The sequence below is a fragment of the Kryptolebias marmoratus genome, linkage group LG4 (genome assembly GCF_001649575.2).
Source record: "Kryptolebias marmoratus isolate JLee-2015 linkage group LG4, ASM164957v2, whole genome shotgun sequence".
NCBI classification, from domain to species: domain Eukaryota; kingdom Metazoa; phylum Chordata; class Actinopteri; order Cyprinodontiformes; family Rivulidae; genus Kryptolebias; species Kryptolebias marmoratus.
Window position 1 is genome coordinate 5150853 of NC_051433.1, and position 17206 is coordinate 5168058.

The 17206-nt window shown below is 40.7% G+C and overlaps 2 protein-coding genes across 7 annotated transcripts; both read right to left on the reverse strand.

The window, feature by feature from the left end:
• Positions 1-434: 434 nt before the first annotated feature.
• Positions 435-5866, reverse strand: yod1 (YOD1 deubiquitinase). Of its 2 annotated transcripts, none has more exons than XM_017408797.3 (3): positions 5748-5866; positions 4634-4846; positions 435-3496 (listed from the first exon to the last, which is right to left on the reverse strand). In XM_017408797.3, the coding sequence occupies exons 2-3, from the start codon at positions 4839-4841 to the stop codon at positions 2802-2804; spliced, it is 903 nt and encodes a 300-aa protein (XP_017264286.1). In that variant the 5' UTR covers positions 4842-4846; positions 5748-5866; the 3' UTR covers positions 435-2801. The 2 variants fall into 2 exon arrangements, with proteins under 2 accessions (XP_017264286.1, XP_017264287.1); XM_017408798.3 differs by having other exon boundaries at positions 5646-5793.
• pfkfb2b (6-phosphofructo-2-kinase/fructose-2,6-biphosphatase 2b) lies at positions 4712-17164 on the reverse strand. 5 transcript variants are annotated; one of them, XM_017408792.3, is made up of 18 exons: positions 16133-17164; positions 15704-15845; positions 15090-15215; positions 13888-13984; positions 13015-13081; positions 12815-12889; positions 12641-12697; positions 12384-12508; positions 12063-12270; positions 11756-11902; positions 11007-11111; positions 10728-10857; positions 10583-10645; positions 10437-10501; positions 9630-9797; positions 8991-9013; positions 7400-7471; positions 4712-4846 (listed from the first exon to the last, which is right to left on the reverse strand). In XM_017408792.3, the coding sequence occupies exons 2-17, from the start codon at positions 15789-15791 to the stop codon at positions 7402-7404; spliced, it is 1614 nt and encodes a 537-aa protein (XP_017264281.1). In that variant the 5' UTR covers positions 15792-15845; positions 16133-17164; the 3' UTR covers positions 4712-4846; positions 7400-7401. The 5 variants fall into 5 exon arrangements, with proteins under 5 accessions (XP_017264281.1, XP_017264283.1, XP_037831002.1 ...); XM_017408794.3 differs by lacking the exon at positions 8991-9013; XM_037975074.1 differs by lacking the exon at positions 4712-4846 and having other exon boundaries at positions 6440-7471.
• Positions 17165-17206: the final 42 nt, after the last annotated feature.

A 17206-nucleotide genomic window follows, 5' to 3' on the forward strand; every position in this document is an offset into this window, starting at 1 on the left:
CTTTTGTGTAACTATCTTTGTTAGTTCTATACTGTAGAAGAGTATTCTTTGCTGTCAGTGTTATTTGAAACGTATTTATTCTTTTTTATTTGTAACAATATTCAACTTTGCTATCATGAATACATTTGAAAAAGCCTCTGTGCAAAATGGGGTCAAAAACCTGTCCATTATGCTTAGTCAGGCACTGTTTTTTAATCCTGCAACGGTGACTATATTTGTTTTCAAGTGGTTGAGTAAACTGGATTAAAACAGATAACGGTACAAAAATACTAAATTAAAGCTCCTTTGTAACTTCTCCCTCTCTTCTGTTTAAGTTGAATAAAACAGGATGGATGTGCAGATGTTTTATTTCACACCAGAAACAGTGAAAATCGCATAAAAAAACGAGTGAATAAACAGAACAGGAAACAAAGACAAAAAGACTCAGACAGCACTATTGGCTATAGCTTTTAATTGTGACAACACTGAAAAAATCAAGTAAATCCAGTTGTTCCGTAGTGCTCCGTGTGCAACATTCACTGTTAGTCATGACAAGGTGGTAAATCCAAACAGGTCAATCCATGATCCAAGCTAAATTAACTACAAAATGTAAGGGATTCACAATTTATCCAAAATAAAGCATATTTGATCATACATAAATCATTCCCACCAAACAAACAGTTTGTCAGAATCAATATCATTGTTTTTTTTTAAAAAGTCAAATTAAGTTTTTCCACTGTTAAACATGAATCGTTTTTGGCAACAAAGCGAGACAAATATTATCATCAAATCCAATATTCGTCCTGAAAAAGTAACACTGGGTTTGGACAATACGAGCGGCTTAAGGTTCAAACGGTCCGGGATGGGTTCTTCATTGAAACCTTTTCTGACCTGATGTTTAACATACTGTCAGTGCATGCAAAGAGGGAACACCTGACTGAAGCCGAGAACGTGAGAACATGCTCCAAATGTGCAAACATACAGCAGAACAGAGGCTTCATGCACCAAATTCATAACTAATGACAAACCTGGGTACAGGTGAAGTCAGGTGTTGCATAAGGTCTGAAAGGGTTAAATCAAACAGTGCCTTTAATTATAACAACAATAATAAACTAAATATGAGATTTGTCGTGTTTAAAAAGCAGAAAAACTGTACCCGAACAGTAAACGTATAAAAAGAGATCTGACCTTCATCAGCGTGCCTTTCTAGTTCACACACACGACAAATCTTAACTTGATATTTGTTGCGCTCAAACATCTCAATACACTAGGTGTTATTATTATTATTTGTTATCAAAATGTGCAGCAATTCAGAAATACCAAAAGAAAAGATCTTACAGCATGATGATATTTAAAACCTGTATGTTGGAATCAAACCTACACTCCTGGAAACTTTGAAATGTGATGAGCTACAGACTTTGGAAAAAAATCTGTACAGCACCGTTTTTCCTTATAAATAATCTAACACAAGCTCACTAATAAATGTTGCCACGTCAAAAAGCAAAAGAAACCGTTCATTTTGGAAACACTTTGCTGTATGATGATGTACTTCAAAATGCATAAACTCTGCTTTTAGATGACCTCCGCTTTGTGGTAATATGGGCTAATTGTGCCAAACATTTAGATATTTGAATCTAACCAAAGAAATTCACGATCAAAAGAATTTCTAACATCTGTTTGCTAAAAGAAAAAAAAAAATCATGCTACAAAACCAACACGAATAACTACCACCGTGTGTTAGGGCCACTCAGAGGAACAAAAATGAGAACATTTAGTAAAGTTTGACAAAAAGAAAAAGTCATGTTTGTAGACTAATCCAGAGGGAGTGAACTCCACAGTATTTGGTATTAGGCTGATATGATTGTATCTGGTGGTTATTGGTGCACTTTTACTGGGTCAAAGACGTGATAATATGCAGGATTTAAGCTCAATCAGTCCATGTGCTCCAGAACAAGAGTCACAAACCCTCAGTCCTGACTTCTAAATACTCTCAGGATTGTTGGTAGGTTAGGCTGCAGTATAACTATGTAAGCTGTTCTCATAAACCACACGCTCAGAGGGTGTTTTTGGAGGTTAACACTCAGTTTATGTATTTGTGGAGGACAAACAGATTCTGTGAGTTCAGCTGCAGCAGGACCAAGATTTTGCACGTTGTTTTGGAGTTAACTCAGCAAAAATGCACCTGTAACCCTCAAATACAACAATAACAGCCTAATAACAAATTAAATACATTTAGTAGCGTTTCATCCCTTCTGAGTGGCCCTAATGCACCATCGGAAATAACAGTCATACTCGCTGTGCTGTGATTAAGACAAGAGTGAATGGGATTCCATCTCAGTGCAAATAATTCTTAGTGGTTGTTTTAAACTCTCTGTGGAGCCATGTAGTGGGTACTCAGCACTCAGGTTTGGCTAGACACGGTTTAGGTAGTGACAATTTGGTGCGTTTTACCCCAACATCTAGGCCACATTTGGTTTATTTTTGATTTGAATGATAACTGATTAAAACAAATCTTAAGAATTGTTTGCATATTTAACTTCACCCCACTGAGCAGGTCTGAAACCATACCTAACGGACTAAGATGATGGTTCAGTAACATCAGAGCACTGCGGTAGTGTTTCTGACTTTAAGAGCTTTCAGCTGGTAAAAAGTAATACTGAACAGATTAGAGGCTGAACACAGTGTCTGCAGATTCTCCGAATATGTTACAGGGTAATGTGAGGTAGAGTATCACGTAAGCAAATAGACCAACAGAGATACCAGACATGAAGTAGAGGGGTTGGAGGTGGAATTTATGACAGGGAGAAAAGATATTTCAACTTTCACACTTCGCCAAAGTTGGTGTGGCCTGTCTCCTTGGCGTGCTCACGGGCCTCCTTCTGTCCCACCAGGCCTGTCTGGCACACCATGCAGCGCAGCGCAAAGCGGTTAACGTCTGTGAACTGTCGCTTGCGGCGAGCCTCGTCTGCCAACTCAAGGGCCTGCGCCAAGATTATGTCATCAGTGGTGGAAAAGATAGTCTGAGGCGGGGCGTCAGAACCAGGCATCTCTTTCTGCAGCGGGTCATAGTGGATGCCATCGTAGATGAGCATCACTCGTTTATGGTAACCAGCATCCTCCCCAAATCTATCTACTCGAACTGTCTGAGTGTCCACCACACAGATCTCACACTGGTAAAACTTGGACAGAATGGACACCTCGATGGCTCCTCCCCAGGTATCGTCACGTCTTATCCAGGAGCAGTACTCCTCGTTAGTTTTCCCCAGCACTGCCTCACAGTACGCTGCAGGGTCACTTGAGACTATCTGGGCAATCAGGCCACGCATCTCAGGGGCACAAGCGGGGTCATACACACCTCCTTCCACCACATAATAAATACTGGTAAAGAGGCAGGAGTTGTCGGCTGGGACCACTCGACGCGCCAGCACAGGTGAGGCTTCCAGGCGTGGTGCTTTTACGACGGGATGATCCTGAGGCTTCGGCTTGCTTTGTTCCTCCTCAACAATGAGTGTGTCTCCTGCGTACAACGACACACCAACAACACAACACTGTTTATTCTGGTCACACTGTACTTTAGAAAAAGAAGAAACATTGCCTAGAATAAACTGTAGCTATCTAAGTATTTATAAATAAATGACAGATTAAAACAGTATTTTCTTGTGTTACTCCTCACTGTCAAACATCCCAATGATCCCCAATTAAAAGTCACAAAGGGAAGTGATTAAATTACTCCACTTTGAAATAATTCTAGTCGTACAGCCCGATGCAAATAGTTTGTGCTGCTCTACAAACAGTTTTCCAATACAAGAGCTGCTTTTTAAAAGTCTTTAAATCCAAAGGACTGATTTGAGATGAACCCTTGGCTCAAATCAACACAGAAACTGCCTCAGTTCAGTTCAGACAACTTTATTTATCCCCAAGAGGCAAAATTCAGTTCTTCAGCCACTCAGACATACGCACACCCACGCCCATATACACGCAAAACAAAAACAAACGGAGAATGGATTTGCCCAACAACGAACCAACAGAGATTAGCGTCATGTTTAAACCACTTTGTGGCACGGCTACAGGAATAACTCAGAGCTGCGTGCTGCCACCAAGCAGTCCGATGGCAGGAGGGATAAAGGAGGTGCCCTGTTGTTTTCCTGCATGGCGCCATGAAGCGGTAGCCTGAGGGCATCAGTATAAATCCAGGGGACAGGATGCGGTCCTGTCTGGATATCATTTCCCTGGTTTTGCAGAGCACCTGCTTCTCCCACAAGGAATGCAGATGCCTCTGCTGGAGCAGACCATAACCTTGCTCTGAAGGTTGTTTACATCTTTTACAGACAGACCACCAGCCCAGGAAAGGAAAAAGTTAAAACACTTTCAATAAAAGACTGATTTAAGTGCTTCCTTGTCATTTCTGGGAGACAGACCCTTCAATTATGAGGCCAGTCCTATACTGGAACTACTTCAGTGAATCGCATTTATAGTTTTGAGATTAGCCTTAAATGTTCTTTGTAGATAAAGCTCATGACCTATAAAACATTTCTCAGTTATGTTGCAATTAATATAAGTTCCTGGAAGATGCACATTTTTTTTACTCACAATCACAAAATCGTCTTTTAATGAGAAACACAGGGCTCATTTGAGATGCAGGAACGAAACGCACCTGATTTGATAGGGTAGTCCTTGAGGTGAGCCTCTCCGTTTCGAAGATCCAGGCTGGATGGAGGGTAACCAATCATTATTTTCTGCACATCACAGGGGATCCCCGTCAGCTCCTCCACTTTGCTCTTCAGCTCCTGCACACAGGACTGGTGGGTCAAGCCCTGCATTATGTGGCTCCCGTTTTTGGTCTTACAGCGAAGCCTCAACATCCTGCCTGCAGAAACAAGGCACGTTAAGTTTCGCTGGACATCTGGCAACAACTTCACTCAGAAATACCATAAAACACTACTCGTTTTTTAAATGCCAGTCAAACCTAAAAACAATATATGTTTTTACCATTGAAACAACATGAATGTGGTCACTGTTAAAACTACTGTCAATAATTTGATGAGAGAACAGAAAAATCCTTTATATGACCCTCTGTGGGGAAAATAGAGGCACATAAAAACAATGCAATTTTCGCTGATGTTCGTGGGTTTTTATGAGCTAATAAAATATTACATCCTCAGCCTGTAATATGCTTCTGCTCTGAGTATCTTATTGTGATAATGCTAATTTTATGACTATGGTAGTAGTGGTACACGTCAGGGTGAGTACATGCTGGTTGTTTTTTGTGATACAGCAACTCTGGCACGGCATAACAACAGAACTGCTGACGAACAGGAGAGGTAATGTCCGACAGCTTAACAGCTTTGTTTTCGTTTCTTTGTTCCGGGCTAATGTCTGACGGTTTCATTCAGCAGCAACAACAGGCTAAAGGTTTTAAAAACCCCGCACCGACAAAACTGTGAGCAGCTTTAGCTTTTTGCTAAACGAAATGTCAAAATGATCAAAGTACAGTCCAAGCGTGAGAACAAGTATCGTTTTAAAGAAAACAAAACCAGCACATTTCATTAATCAGTTTGAGAAACACGTTTAGGCTAACTGACTACAACAGTTCTATGAGCTAGCGTTAGCATCTAAGCTAGGCGCGCCGTTCACGTCAAGTCGGACCGTTTCAAACCTCGGCTCACCGCTTCCGCCGAGCCTCGAACGGCAGCCGGCTGTCGACTCGCCCGGTTTCCCCGAAGACAGCCCAGTTCAAGGCGCGGGCGGAGAAAGTTGTATTTTCTTACCTGTAGTGGACTTTCAGCCCCGCTAGACCTCTAACAATAAACAGCCAACGAGACAGGCGGACTGGTGCCAACTGACGTTCGCGTGACGTCACGACGTTCCACGGTAACCGGCCCACGTGCGCCCTCAAGTTCCAAATACACGTTGCTTTATTTGTAGTCATGTTTACTGTGTTTGTGAGAATAATGCGCGTCAGAAACTGTTGAAATTATCAACAGTAGTGATAAATCGATGGAAACAATAGTACCACAGTAGTTTAGATGGTTTTATGTTGCCATTACATTGTTTTTTGGGGTTATTAGTGATATTTGTGCATAAACCAGCAATACTGTTGTCGTTTTTTGGTTAAAACAGTGTTACAGTGAATGGCCCACATTGTGTATATCATGTGCATTTTCATATAATACGAAATCAGATAATAACACTCAGTGTAAATATGCTTCATACAGGTATATTAATAATACGATTTCACTAAACTAAAGGAAACTAAACTAAAGGAAACTAAACTAAACCAATCCTAATGATCAGACTTCCAGCTTTACTCTTTATTGTTTATTTTCTTTATCTCACCTTGGCTTAATTTAGATTTAAATTTCAGCTTTTATCTTGATGAAGAACACTTAATTAAACATACCAAAGAAATCGACAGATTCAAACATTCTACAATAAAAAAAAAAAAAAAACATTACATTCATTTTTAAAAATGAACTTTTATTGTCTGCTTAAAAGGCACAAAAGGCTGCTTTGAGCTGGACAATAACTTAACAGACCTATCAGTAGTCAAACATAAACTCAGTAACTAAAACTTACCAGTCTCTTACCAAATAAAACAGCTAGTTTCATGAGAGAGAATATAACAAACTGATGAACACCGTGATAACATACACACAAATAACAAGCATGTCAGCGTTTTGCATATTTTCTTTCTACAAAAAGAAGCACATTTTGGATTTTGCCTTTACTTCCAAGATTAACAGCATTTCTGCTGATACTGTTTGCAACTTTCATTCCCTGCTGCTGGTTTTTAAAGAACTGAGCAACATGGTTTACTTTGGAACAGCCGATAAAAACAAAAATCCTCCCAAAACACGAGGAAAAATGAACCTTATTAGATAAAATGCAGCAGAAGATGTTTAGGAATTCAATAACCAATTATCACATTTTCAGAATGTTTGTATATTATATATGCAGCTCTGTATTATAAAAATATTTATATACCATGTAATTTAGGTTCAGTTTGCAGCAGTGAAAACTGATTTACACGATAAAATGCATAACTTGACCTTGTTGCATTCTGTGGCATATTGAGAAGCTACTATTAATATATTGGAAGTTGAGTAAGGCGTTGCTGTATCTACAGTGAGAACGAGTGAACAGATCTATCATACAGTGTTCTGGTTGACTGAACTTTCTGGTGCTCATGCAGTTGTGTTTCCAAACATGTTTCAAAAGTCTGAACATGCAGAGTAAAAACAGACTTCTTAAGATAAGCATAAGCATGTTCCTGCACAGTTCTTGAGCAGGAACTGTTCTGTGACCTCATCCTGCAATCTTAACAGAGTCAGGACAAGTGTTTCCACCGCGTGACTCATGAAAGACCAAAGAACCCTCACACTCTGCGTCATGAAGAAAGGTGAACAAAAAGGGATCCGACCTTCACTCAGAAGCGGACACAATCGCTAGTTTCTTCAGTGCTGTCAAAGCTGACTCCTTCACACAGGAACTCCTTCAAAACAACAACAAAAACAAGGAAATGTGACCAACATTCACTAATTAATTCCCTGCAGCAGTAAATTCAGTTTGTGTCAACTAATAGCTTCTCTGGTAGCCTTGGCACTTTAGAAAATTAAACAATTGTGTAAGGTGAAGCAAATATGTTCCAAATAGGCGACTAACAATGAATCTGATTAAGACCTCCTCAGGGGCCCAGTTCAGACCTTGCACTAACTTCTGTCTTGACTGATCTGATTGCAGGTGGTCAGCTCTGACTGAGTTAAATACGTGACCCAAAACATTTTTGCGATCGGATGTCAAATTCCTGCTCTGTATGCAAAAACACACGCAGCCACATCCCACGGTGAGCAACAACATGTGCTGATGCTTCTGTGAACAGCAGCACAACTCTTAATAAGCTTAATTACCTTAGAAATAAAGTTGCATACAATGTAACAACTTCACAGAGCTCAGAGCAAAGACTGAGGATTTTAACCCATAAAACTCCACCACAGTAAAAATAATGTGCTGCAGCCGTCATCAGCTTCTTATAGATCTTCACTGTGAATGTAAAGTCAACACCGTGTTTCATTAGGTCAATATAATGCTGCGCAGATCTGTAACTGAACGGCTTTTACTGTACAGTGACCACAGAGGGTTATCAGATCCAAAAACAATCAGAACAAATATAAAGAGAAACTCACCATGTAATGTTCTGGTAATCCATAAAATAAAATCCTGACAGAATGGATTTTAGTTCATTAAAACTTTTAACCAAAAAACAAACTAAAGAGCCTAATATTGCCAAGGATGGCTGTTTAATTAATTCAATCAGCTGAAATCCAGGTGATAACTCTGTGTCTTGTGTGGGGTCACGTCAGTTCAGTAGGTGGTCTGACCTCACAGCTCAGGACGGATTGTGTTAGGACTACCAAACGTATAAGAATAAAAGGAGTCCAGACCATCTCTGAAGGTGGTCTGAGTGAAAACATTTTCAAAATGTGCACTGAGGCCGTTCACATCTGTATTTAGGGCTTTCCAAAAGCAATCGAGTCACCCAGGAGAGATGTTAGTGCCATGTCTGAACAGGGCCAATGATTGGCTAAAATTATAATCTGAAATACTTAAGAGAACTGAAAAACCACTAGGCTTACAAAATGTATAGCATTATTACATTTTTAATATAGTCTGCTTGTTGTCTGACAATCTTTTTAATATGAAATATATCAGCAGTTTGAAGTAATAATATTAAACAGTTTTAGGGAGATCAATTCCTCATACAACTATTTATTAAAGTGTTAAATCATCCATACATAATGGGGTGTTCCTGGTAAGGGTGCAAATGCAAAAATAATCTGGTACCAACTTTCAATGTGGAAAGGTGACATAACATAAGAGAAACCTGAAAATCATAAAAATAAAAGAAGAACAACACATATATAGGCATGGGTTTTAGTGCAATGAGTTGAAAAGACGGTAAAGAATGGAAAATGAAAAGTTGGGAACAAGTACTAAGTCTCCAAAATACTCACTGACAACTGCTTCCTGTCCGAGTCTGTAAGACAGGTTTGGAGAAAGCGGAGAAAGAAGAAGAGATAGAAATGTGGAGAAGAGCAGAAGCACTGTACTCGCAAGGCAAGACCACGACTACACAACACAAACACAACACGTGTGTGAATGCCACTTGTTTTCCCTCTAATTTGTATGATGACTGTCACAACTGCAGGATTTGGAAACTTCACTTACTGTATTTTTTCAGCTCTAATAAATTGTGTATGAGAATTTAAAAAAAATGTAATAAAATATAATTTGTGTTTTTGTGTCTTTTGCTAACTGTGAAGTTGAACTTCATGATGTGTTTTTGTCAGCAAAGAGTTGGCATGCAGTTCTGCATATCCAAGCTGCAAACTGGGATTTCATGAGGCGGAGGTCATGCAAGACAAATGAGGAAAGAGCTCCTGGTTCACGACGCACAACATGCCCTGAGGAAGAAAGGCCGATTCAGGGATGAGCTTTATGTACATCAGCTGCACGATGCATACGAAACCATCAAGAAGATCCCCACTGAGACAAGGGAATGTTAAACACAGGGTTACAGCTGTGGTGGGAGGTGACTGGTTACAGCTGATGGTGACAGATTTAGAGGGTTAGCCTGTAACTCTGTCACTAACTTGGCTTTGCAGTCCCTCTGGCATCAGAGCCGATGGCGTAGGGGCGAGCGGTAACCACGGCTGGTTGCCCACGCTGTAGAGCCTGGGCCGCTTCACCTGGTCGTGACTGGACAAGGGAGTGTAACTATTCCGGCGATGTATGAGAGCCGAGTCCCTTGGAATGTTACCCTAGTTGGAGGAGGAAATACCACAAATGTTAAAGGAAACAGATTAGGGAACATTTAAGACCAGGGGGCCCCCCACACACAGGACACAATCAAAACAAGAATTAACAGATAAGGTGGAGCTCTGACTGGGCAGATGCAATAAACACCTGCATCAACAAAGCTCGTTTGGGGCTGAAACGCATCAGTTTTGTTTTTTCAAATATTCATGTTAAATTTAATTATCAAGATGCAACCAGAGTAATGGTAATGATTAAATCTGCCAAAAGCAGCAAGCATGATCAGCCAAAGCCTCTACTGAGGAATAATATCATTAAAACTGAGCTTTATTTACCAGATATAGGTTCACCGCTCAAGCCAAGCTGATTTTTTTTAAGGTTGGAAATAAAAAGGTGCAAAACAAAACAGGGGATATTAAAAAAAAGGCATCAAGGAAGCAAAGCCTCACATAGATGGTTCCCAAAGCAGCGAAAGGCAAAAGTGCTGAGCTAACAAACACTTTGCTAGACTTTAAATTAGATATTGAGATTTCTAATTAATTTAGTTTATTAAAAAAATCACATATTTGCACAATTCACCTATAAGGATTGACTTCATGTAAACAAATGCAGCAACATGTTTGTCTGTTTTAGCTTAAACTTACAAGTGGCCGGTCTCGATGGGTGTTTACCGCCTCCACATTCAGATAAAACATTTCCACTTTACAGCCTAGGAGGTAAAAGATTAAACACATTCAGATTTTATTCCTGTTTGTTGTTGAAACAGTCTTATTTCCAGGTGAAGACCCACCGTATGCAACAGGAGTGAGCTTGAGCACCGTGTGCAGGGGACATTTCATGTATGGAAGATCTTCTGCGGCATGAAGAACAGAGGGTTGAATTGTCATCTTGTGAGATCTGCCGTGTGTGTGTGTGAATGTGTGTGTTCATCTGACCTGCACCCTTGTCCAGGAAGTAAGCCAAGAGACAGCGCATGACAGCCTGGTGGCAGATGACCAACACGTTGCCCTGCCTCTCTAACTCCATGATAACTGGCTCCAAACGCTGAACAAGATCCTGGTAGGACTGAAGGGAAACACGGGACAGTTTCTCTCAAAGGGAAATATCCGTAATCATTACACTGTGAAACACCCTGGCGCCTGTTTCTGCATGAATAAGATGCAGACGAGACAAATTCTGGAATATAAACAGTTGTGGGAATAATTCCTGCTCACCTCTCCTCCTGGGTAACGGTAGTGATATTTGTCCTGGTCCCTCAAAGCAAACTCCTCTGGAAATGTCTCCTGGATCATTTGGTAGGTCATCTCCTCACACACGCCCTGGGAAGCAATAAGAAAACATTTACTGTCGGTGGAAGATATTTCACTGCAAACATTAAAGAAAAGTTTCAAGTTGGTGCAATGAGCAAGAAAGCAGCCCTTGAGCCTAAGCCAGGTCGAATATAGCAGATGTAGCTCTGTTCTGGCATTGGCAGGGGTTAGATGAGCCTCATCTGTTCCACAGAAAACAAAAGAGTTAACAGATTTAAGCTTTCTGTGTAAAATATGGCCAAACCAGTCATATTTCCTTACAGCCTGTTGGTTGTTGGCCACATTAAATCTAAACAAAGTGCTCAGTTCGTTTTATATTTGTGCTTTATTCCTAAAACAAATCATGTTTTATAAGAAAAATACGTTTTGTTGGGTATATCAGTAATATAAGGATTAACATAACTGATAGCATTACAAAAATCCTTCAGTGCCCATCTGTATAATGTCTTCTTTACAACACAAATGAAAGTTTTTTTCATATTTTTATTTTCTTTTAGGATATTTTATAATTGAAATGGATTGAAACCGGTGAAAAGATCAGATCTAAACTGCCATATTTTCTGCAAGGTCTCTAAGAAAGAGAAATTTAGTTTCTGTTCTTCCAAACCAAAAAGCTAACTAAAACTTTTAAAGCAGTGACTCATTATACTGACAGCATCGATCTCGTTGAGGATTTTCCACTGCTCGTACGGCACGCCGAGCTCCTCGGCTGTCTGGATGGTCCTCCTCAGCTGACTCGTCCACACCTTCAGATCCGACAGCCTGTGCTCGTCAATAAAGTCCCGCAGAGCGTGGGCGAACTGGGGACGAGGGAGACAGAAGGAGCTGTTTATGGTGATCTTATTCGGGGAATGGAAAATGAAGAAGGTTTAATAAAATAAAGGTCACGGCTCGGGTGTGTGTAACGTCACAGCACTTTGGTTCTGCAATCTGTAAGACGAGGAGAGAACAGTGTCGTACCTGTTTCCCGTGAGGTGAAAGTTCAGAGTCTCCTCCGATGCGTCCCTGGACGTTGTGGTTGCTCTCCCCGTGCCGACACAGGTAGATGGAGTGGGAGTGCACGTGGATGTTCATGAGGTAGTAAACGATCTTGCTCTGAATGTAGTCCTGCACCCGGTTGACCAGAAAACGCTGTCCCACGTTGATAACCTTGATAAAAGAGAGATCCCTGCAGCACCCGGGGAAATGTGTTTAGCATCACCATCTAGTGTTTGACTTCTGTAATGTCAACAACAGTGGATGCTTAATCGGAGGAATGAGTGTGTTTTCATGAATCCTTACTTGTCGTAGTCATCAGGATCTAACGGTTGATAGGTGACCATGTAGCACTCGATGCGTTTCAGGAAGTCCTCCATTATTCTCTCTCTGTGTTTTTCAGGGTAGTCTGGGCTGGACACTTTGACTTCCTGAAACAAACATTTAAAAGATGCTGTGAACAAGCAGCACACTTCCTACCAGCTCCCACGGCGAGTGTTATTAGATCGGGAGTTTTTAAAGCTGGTGGATCTCACAGACAAGCAGCTGAAATTGAATCATACCAGAATATTTGCAGCGATGACGTCTGGATCATCACACACCGACTCGACAAAGAACACCTGTTGAGAAAAAAAAAACACTTCAGTTTGTCAGTTTACACTAAATATTCCTGAAACTAAGAACTAAGTCAATGTAACAAAAAATGTAGTCCTGTTTATTATCAAGTTATGTTTTACCTTGAAGGCGTTCTCCTTCACAAAATCCTGAATGAGATCCCGTCGTTCTCTTGTTGTGTTTGTTGCATCAAAAACCTGACGAAAGAGGAAACGCCTGTTAGGACGTGGTCGCCTTAATGCTAGAAGGGCTTCAGTTCAAGCTATTTTATAAATGTTGAAAACAGGTCAGACGCTCCAAAAGTTTAAGCGCGCTGACTCACCGCAATCTGACCACCCTCCTCCGTCAGGTACGCCTTCACATCCTGCAGAGCTACCAGAGCACACTGCCTGCAGGAGGGGGGGCAGAACACAGTCAGGCCCTCCGCATCGCCACTTTATCAACCACGCGACAAACAATCGCTGCTTTTTGAAATGAATATAGATATAAAGTCGGCTCAGGCTCAGACTGATCTGCAAAGCATCCAGAGAAACGCAGTTCTTGGAGGCAAAAACTGAAGAAATCTGTGGGGTTGAATTATTTCCCACAGCTCTGTATATGACCCAACAAAGCCTCAGAGAGGAAGAAACACAAATCTGATATAACAAAATGTATTACTATCTCTAACACCGGCCAGCCGATACGTCAGACTCCAAAATGAGAAAATGTCAGGTATATTTCCTGTTCCTGTTTCCTGTTTGATCCAGGCTAAACCCTCCAGGGCTCGTGTCACCTTGAGAGTGACAGCGACAGCGGCAGCTCGTTTCATATCTGGGTCACAATTCAGCAGAGGGACGCTGTCAAGAGCCTGCCACATTTTTATTATAGCCGAGCTTATTACAAACTCCATTTCATCTACTCCACCATCAGATACAACCAGGAGGGAAAGAGGCTGTTTTTTTGTTTGTTTTACAGATTTAACAAACACAAGAGTCTGTCATGCACCTGTCTGTTTAAGGTAGCAGAAACACGTGGCTGAATTTTGACTCTTGGCCAAAAGAAAAAACAAAAACAGCTGAGTCACTGTTGCAGCAGAGGAGTCTGATAAACACTAAAGGGATTCCTGCTGAAAGGAGAGACTGCAATACTCAGATTTTTCTTTTATAGAGGCTGAAGAGGAGCACATAATGGGTCCAGATGCACAAGTGGAACTTACTTTCTTATTTTCATGGCTTCCTCATTGTCGTGGCGGAAGAAGTCGTAGGACTTATAGGCTCTGACTGCCTCTCTGCGGTACACGCCCAAGTTAAAGACTGTAAAATACAGACATTTCATCAAATCTGTGCCCTCACTGTGATGAAAAACTGCTGATCTGACACTTTATTTTCTTAGATATTTACCTTCTTAAACGTCATATTGACAAAATTCTTCTACCTGATCATAGATTTTGATTCCTTCTTTTGGTTTATAACTGATAAATAATCACTAATGAGCTACAATAACCTCTGTGATGCATGGATTGTTTATGAACAAAGCTGAATAATCATCCTTATAACAAACAGCAGACATGACTGATGCAAAATGGAAGCCATGCAGGACGGCAGAAGTCTTCTATACAGGTACCTAATGAGGGTCCATTTATAAATGTTTTATTAATGCTTTATATGGAGGTTATTCATGAGTTTGTAAACACTTTATAAAAATGATAAATAATTTATAAAACAGTTGTATTAAAACAGTTCATGCAGGCTCACTGCATGAAGTTCTGCTCTTTTATTTCTGTGATTTATTGCTAGTTGCTCGTGATTCTTTTAACTAAACTTTGTAACAAATGATTTATCTACAAACTGACAAATGTTTGATGTTTAAAATCTAAATTATGAAGAAATTAATCAAAGCACAACACTTAATTTGATCAAATACTGAGCCTGCTTCAATGTATGAACAGTGCTTTATAGCTCTTTTTTATTTAAATATTTTAAATGCTCCATAAACTCATTATAACCTGTTTATAATCCATTATATAAATCTTCCTATAACAAACGTATTTGCTCCTAAATCATGTTTCAGTATTTTTCATATAATTCTTTTTTCATGATGCAGTTTCCAAAAATATGACACATATATGTGTGTAAGCTGCAGCTCTGCTTTGTTTTAAAATGTAAGAAAATTCAACTTAGAAACATTTTCACATTATTTTATTCTCTTTATCTTCTGAAAAACCTGCATTATTAGATACTAATCGTGTTTTGAAATGTTCTGAAATTAATAATATGTGCTAAAATACTCAACATGGCTTACAAATGAAATCTATAACATGGTTATCATTGAAGCATTTAATCAGCTAAGCTCTCAGGTGAGTTAATAGCTGAGAGACAAGAATCTTAAAAACAAACAGTGTAATAAGTTTGACTCCACCTTTGGTTGGGACTCCTATCCAGTTGAGATAGCGGGTGAGTTTCTTGGACATGTAGGTTTTTCCTCTTGCAGGCAGACCTATCATCACGATCATCGTTGGAGAGTTTGTCATATAGGAAGCCCACGCTGCAAAGGGCAGAATGTAAATGTTTAAAACCACAGAAATAATGACAAACAGACACTGATGTAGGTTGTGTTACTCTTTCTGTTGTTAAGAACCGACTCGGCCATGTGTCTGTTGGACAGAAATAATGTCTCTCTGGACACAAATACCAGTGATTGGTTTGAGTTCAAACACGTTATATGAAGAAGAAACATCCTGGGAATGAAAAGGAATTTTCTCATGGACACTGGAAAAAAAGTGTCAGAGAGTATTTTCACATCACTGATCACATTTCTGTTCTTCTTCGCCCACAAAGACAAACCAAGTATCCGTAAAAACAATTAAAACCATCCCAGCCGGACTGAAGACGCTTCTCTACAAAAGAGGTGATTAAAAATACATTTGTGAATTGGATCTGGACTCAGCAACAACAAAGCTTGGCCTCAGGTTACAGGCAGCACCTGCAGACCCATTCAAGCAGGACTCGGTCTAATATGGGGGGTTTACTTACAGCATTTCTTCTCGTTCAGCCTCAGGTCTGATTTCTTGGCTTCCGTTGAGTTTGTGGAGGCTCCGTCGTCTCTTTGGGAGCTGGACATGCTCAGATTTGACCTCGATTTCCCCAAATTTAAATCAGAGGGACGCGCTCCAAACTGGAATATGAGAAAAATCAACAGAAACGGGCAACATGGGATGGATTATCCTCACTCATCCAGCAGAAAATGTGCACCATACTTTTTTACAATATAGACACGATGGGTTTGTGTTTCCATGGCAACATCGAGGAAATGAGCTGAAGATGCTGCTGCCACATCATGGGACATCATTCCTGCAATCTGATCTCAGCACAGCAGGGTGACTGGGCTCAGTCACAGAATCTACGCATTACAAAAAAAAAAAAAAACATATCCAGTAACATAACCACAAAGAGTTTCTTTACTTGCGCGGGTTCCTGTCAGGTGACGCACTGAATCGTCCTGGATGTGGCGGACCAAGGGTTCGCACGTGCCGCTGCGGCCGCAGGAGCCCGTGTGCTCGGTCTGCCCTTGGAGTCGAGGCGCGTCCTCTGCAGGCTGAGGGCCGAGCCGGTGTTGTAGGAAAATCTGTTCCCCCTGCGTCGGGAGCGCGCACTGCAGCCAGAAAGTCAGATCCGACCGTCTTCACGGTGTTCTGATGAGCGCATGCGCATTGCCACACGGTTGGACGGAATAATGGGAAGCACAGATAGTCAGGATAACGGCGCTTCTGAGCCATTTCTCGGTAAAAACGACTCCACAGAATAGTGTTAAGGTTTTAACTTTCATTTCAGCCGACAGCTCCTGGTGATTGATAAATAAAAACAAATAAAAATTTCCGTCATTACCGGAGCTGCGCCTTTACGCACGGTACCGTAAAGGTGGTAATACACGCGACTGCACCATCCAGTGCACCTGAGACAAAGGAATGCTTATCGCCCGCCGCCGTTCATGCCATTTTATTCCAGGATCATCTCATGTTGAGAAAAGACGGAGTTTAAACTTTTTAAGACAACTTTAAAAATAATATTTTGCGCTATCAGGAGCAAGATCGTTAGATTTCAGATTCAGAGTCTGTGTTGGGAGTGACTCAGCTATTACCACAATAAATGTTAGCTCAATATCTGCACAACTGGCTGCGTTTTAGACACTTTTGTGTTTTGAAGGTCAGTTGACTGTGGCGGCCATCTTGGACTGAATTGACTCCAAACAATCAGTTGCAGAGGTAAGTCCAAAGATGAACCTCTGCCCAGTGGTTCATGAGATATTTTGCTAACAGACAAACAGGGTTGAGTCAGTTTTAGTCCAATAAGAAGCACTTGGAGTGTGTGTTGTTAACGACTCTCAGATACAACCACACAGAACTTTAGCACAACACCTGCACAATTTACCAAGTTTGAGCCATTTTTGTGTTTTCTGAGGTGATCAGTGGTTGATATACATCCAGAGATTACTTTCTGAGAGTTGCATGAAAATGTTTTCAGTCCTGCACAAGATAT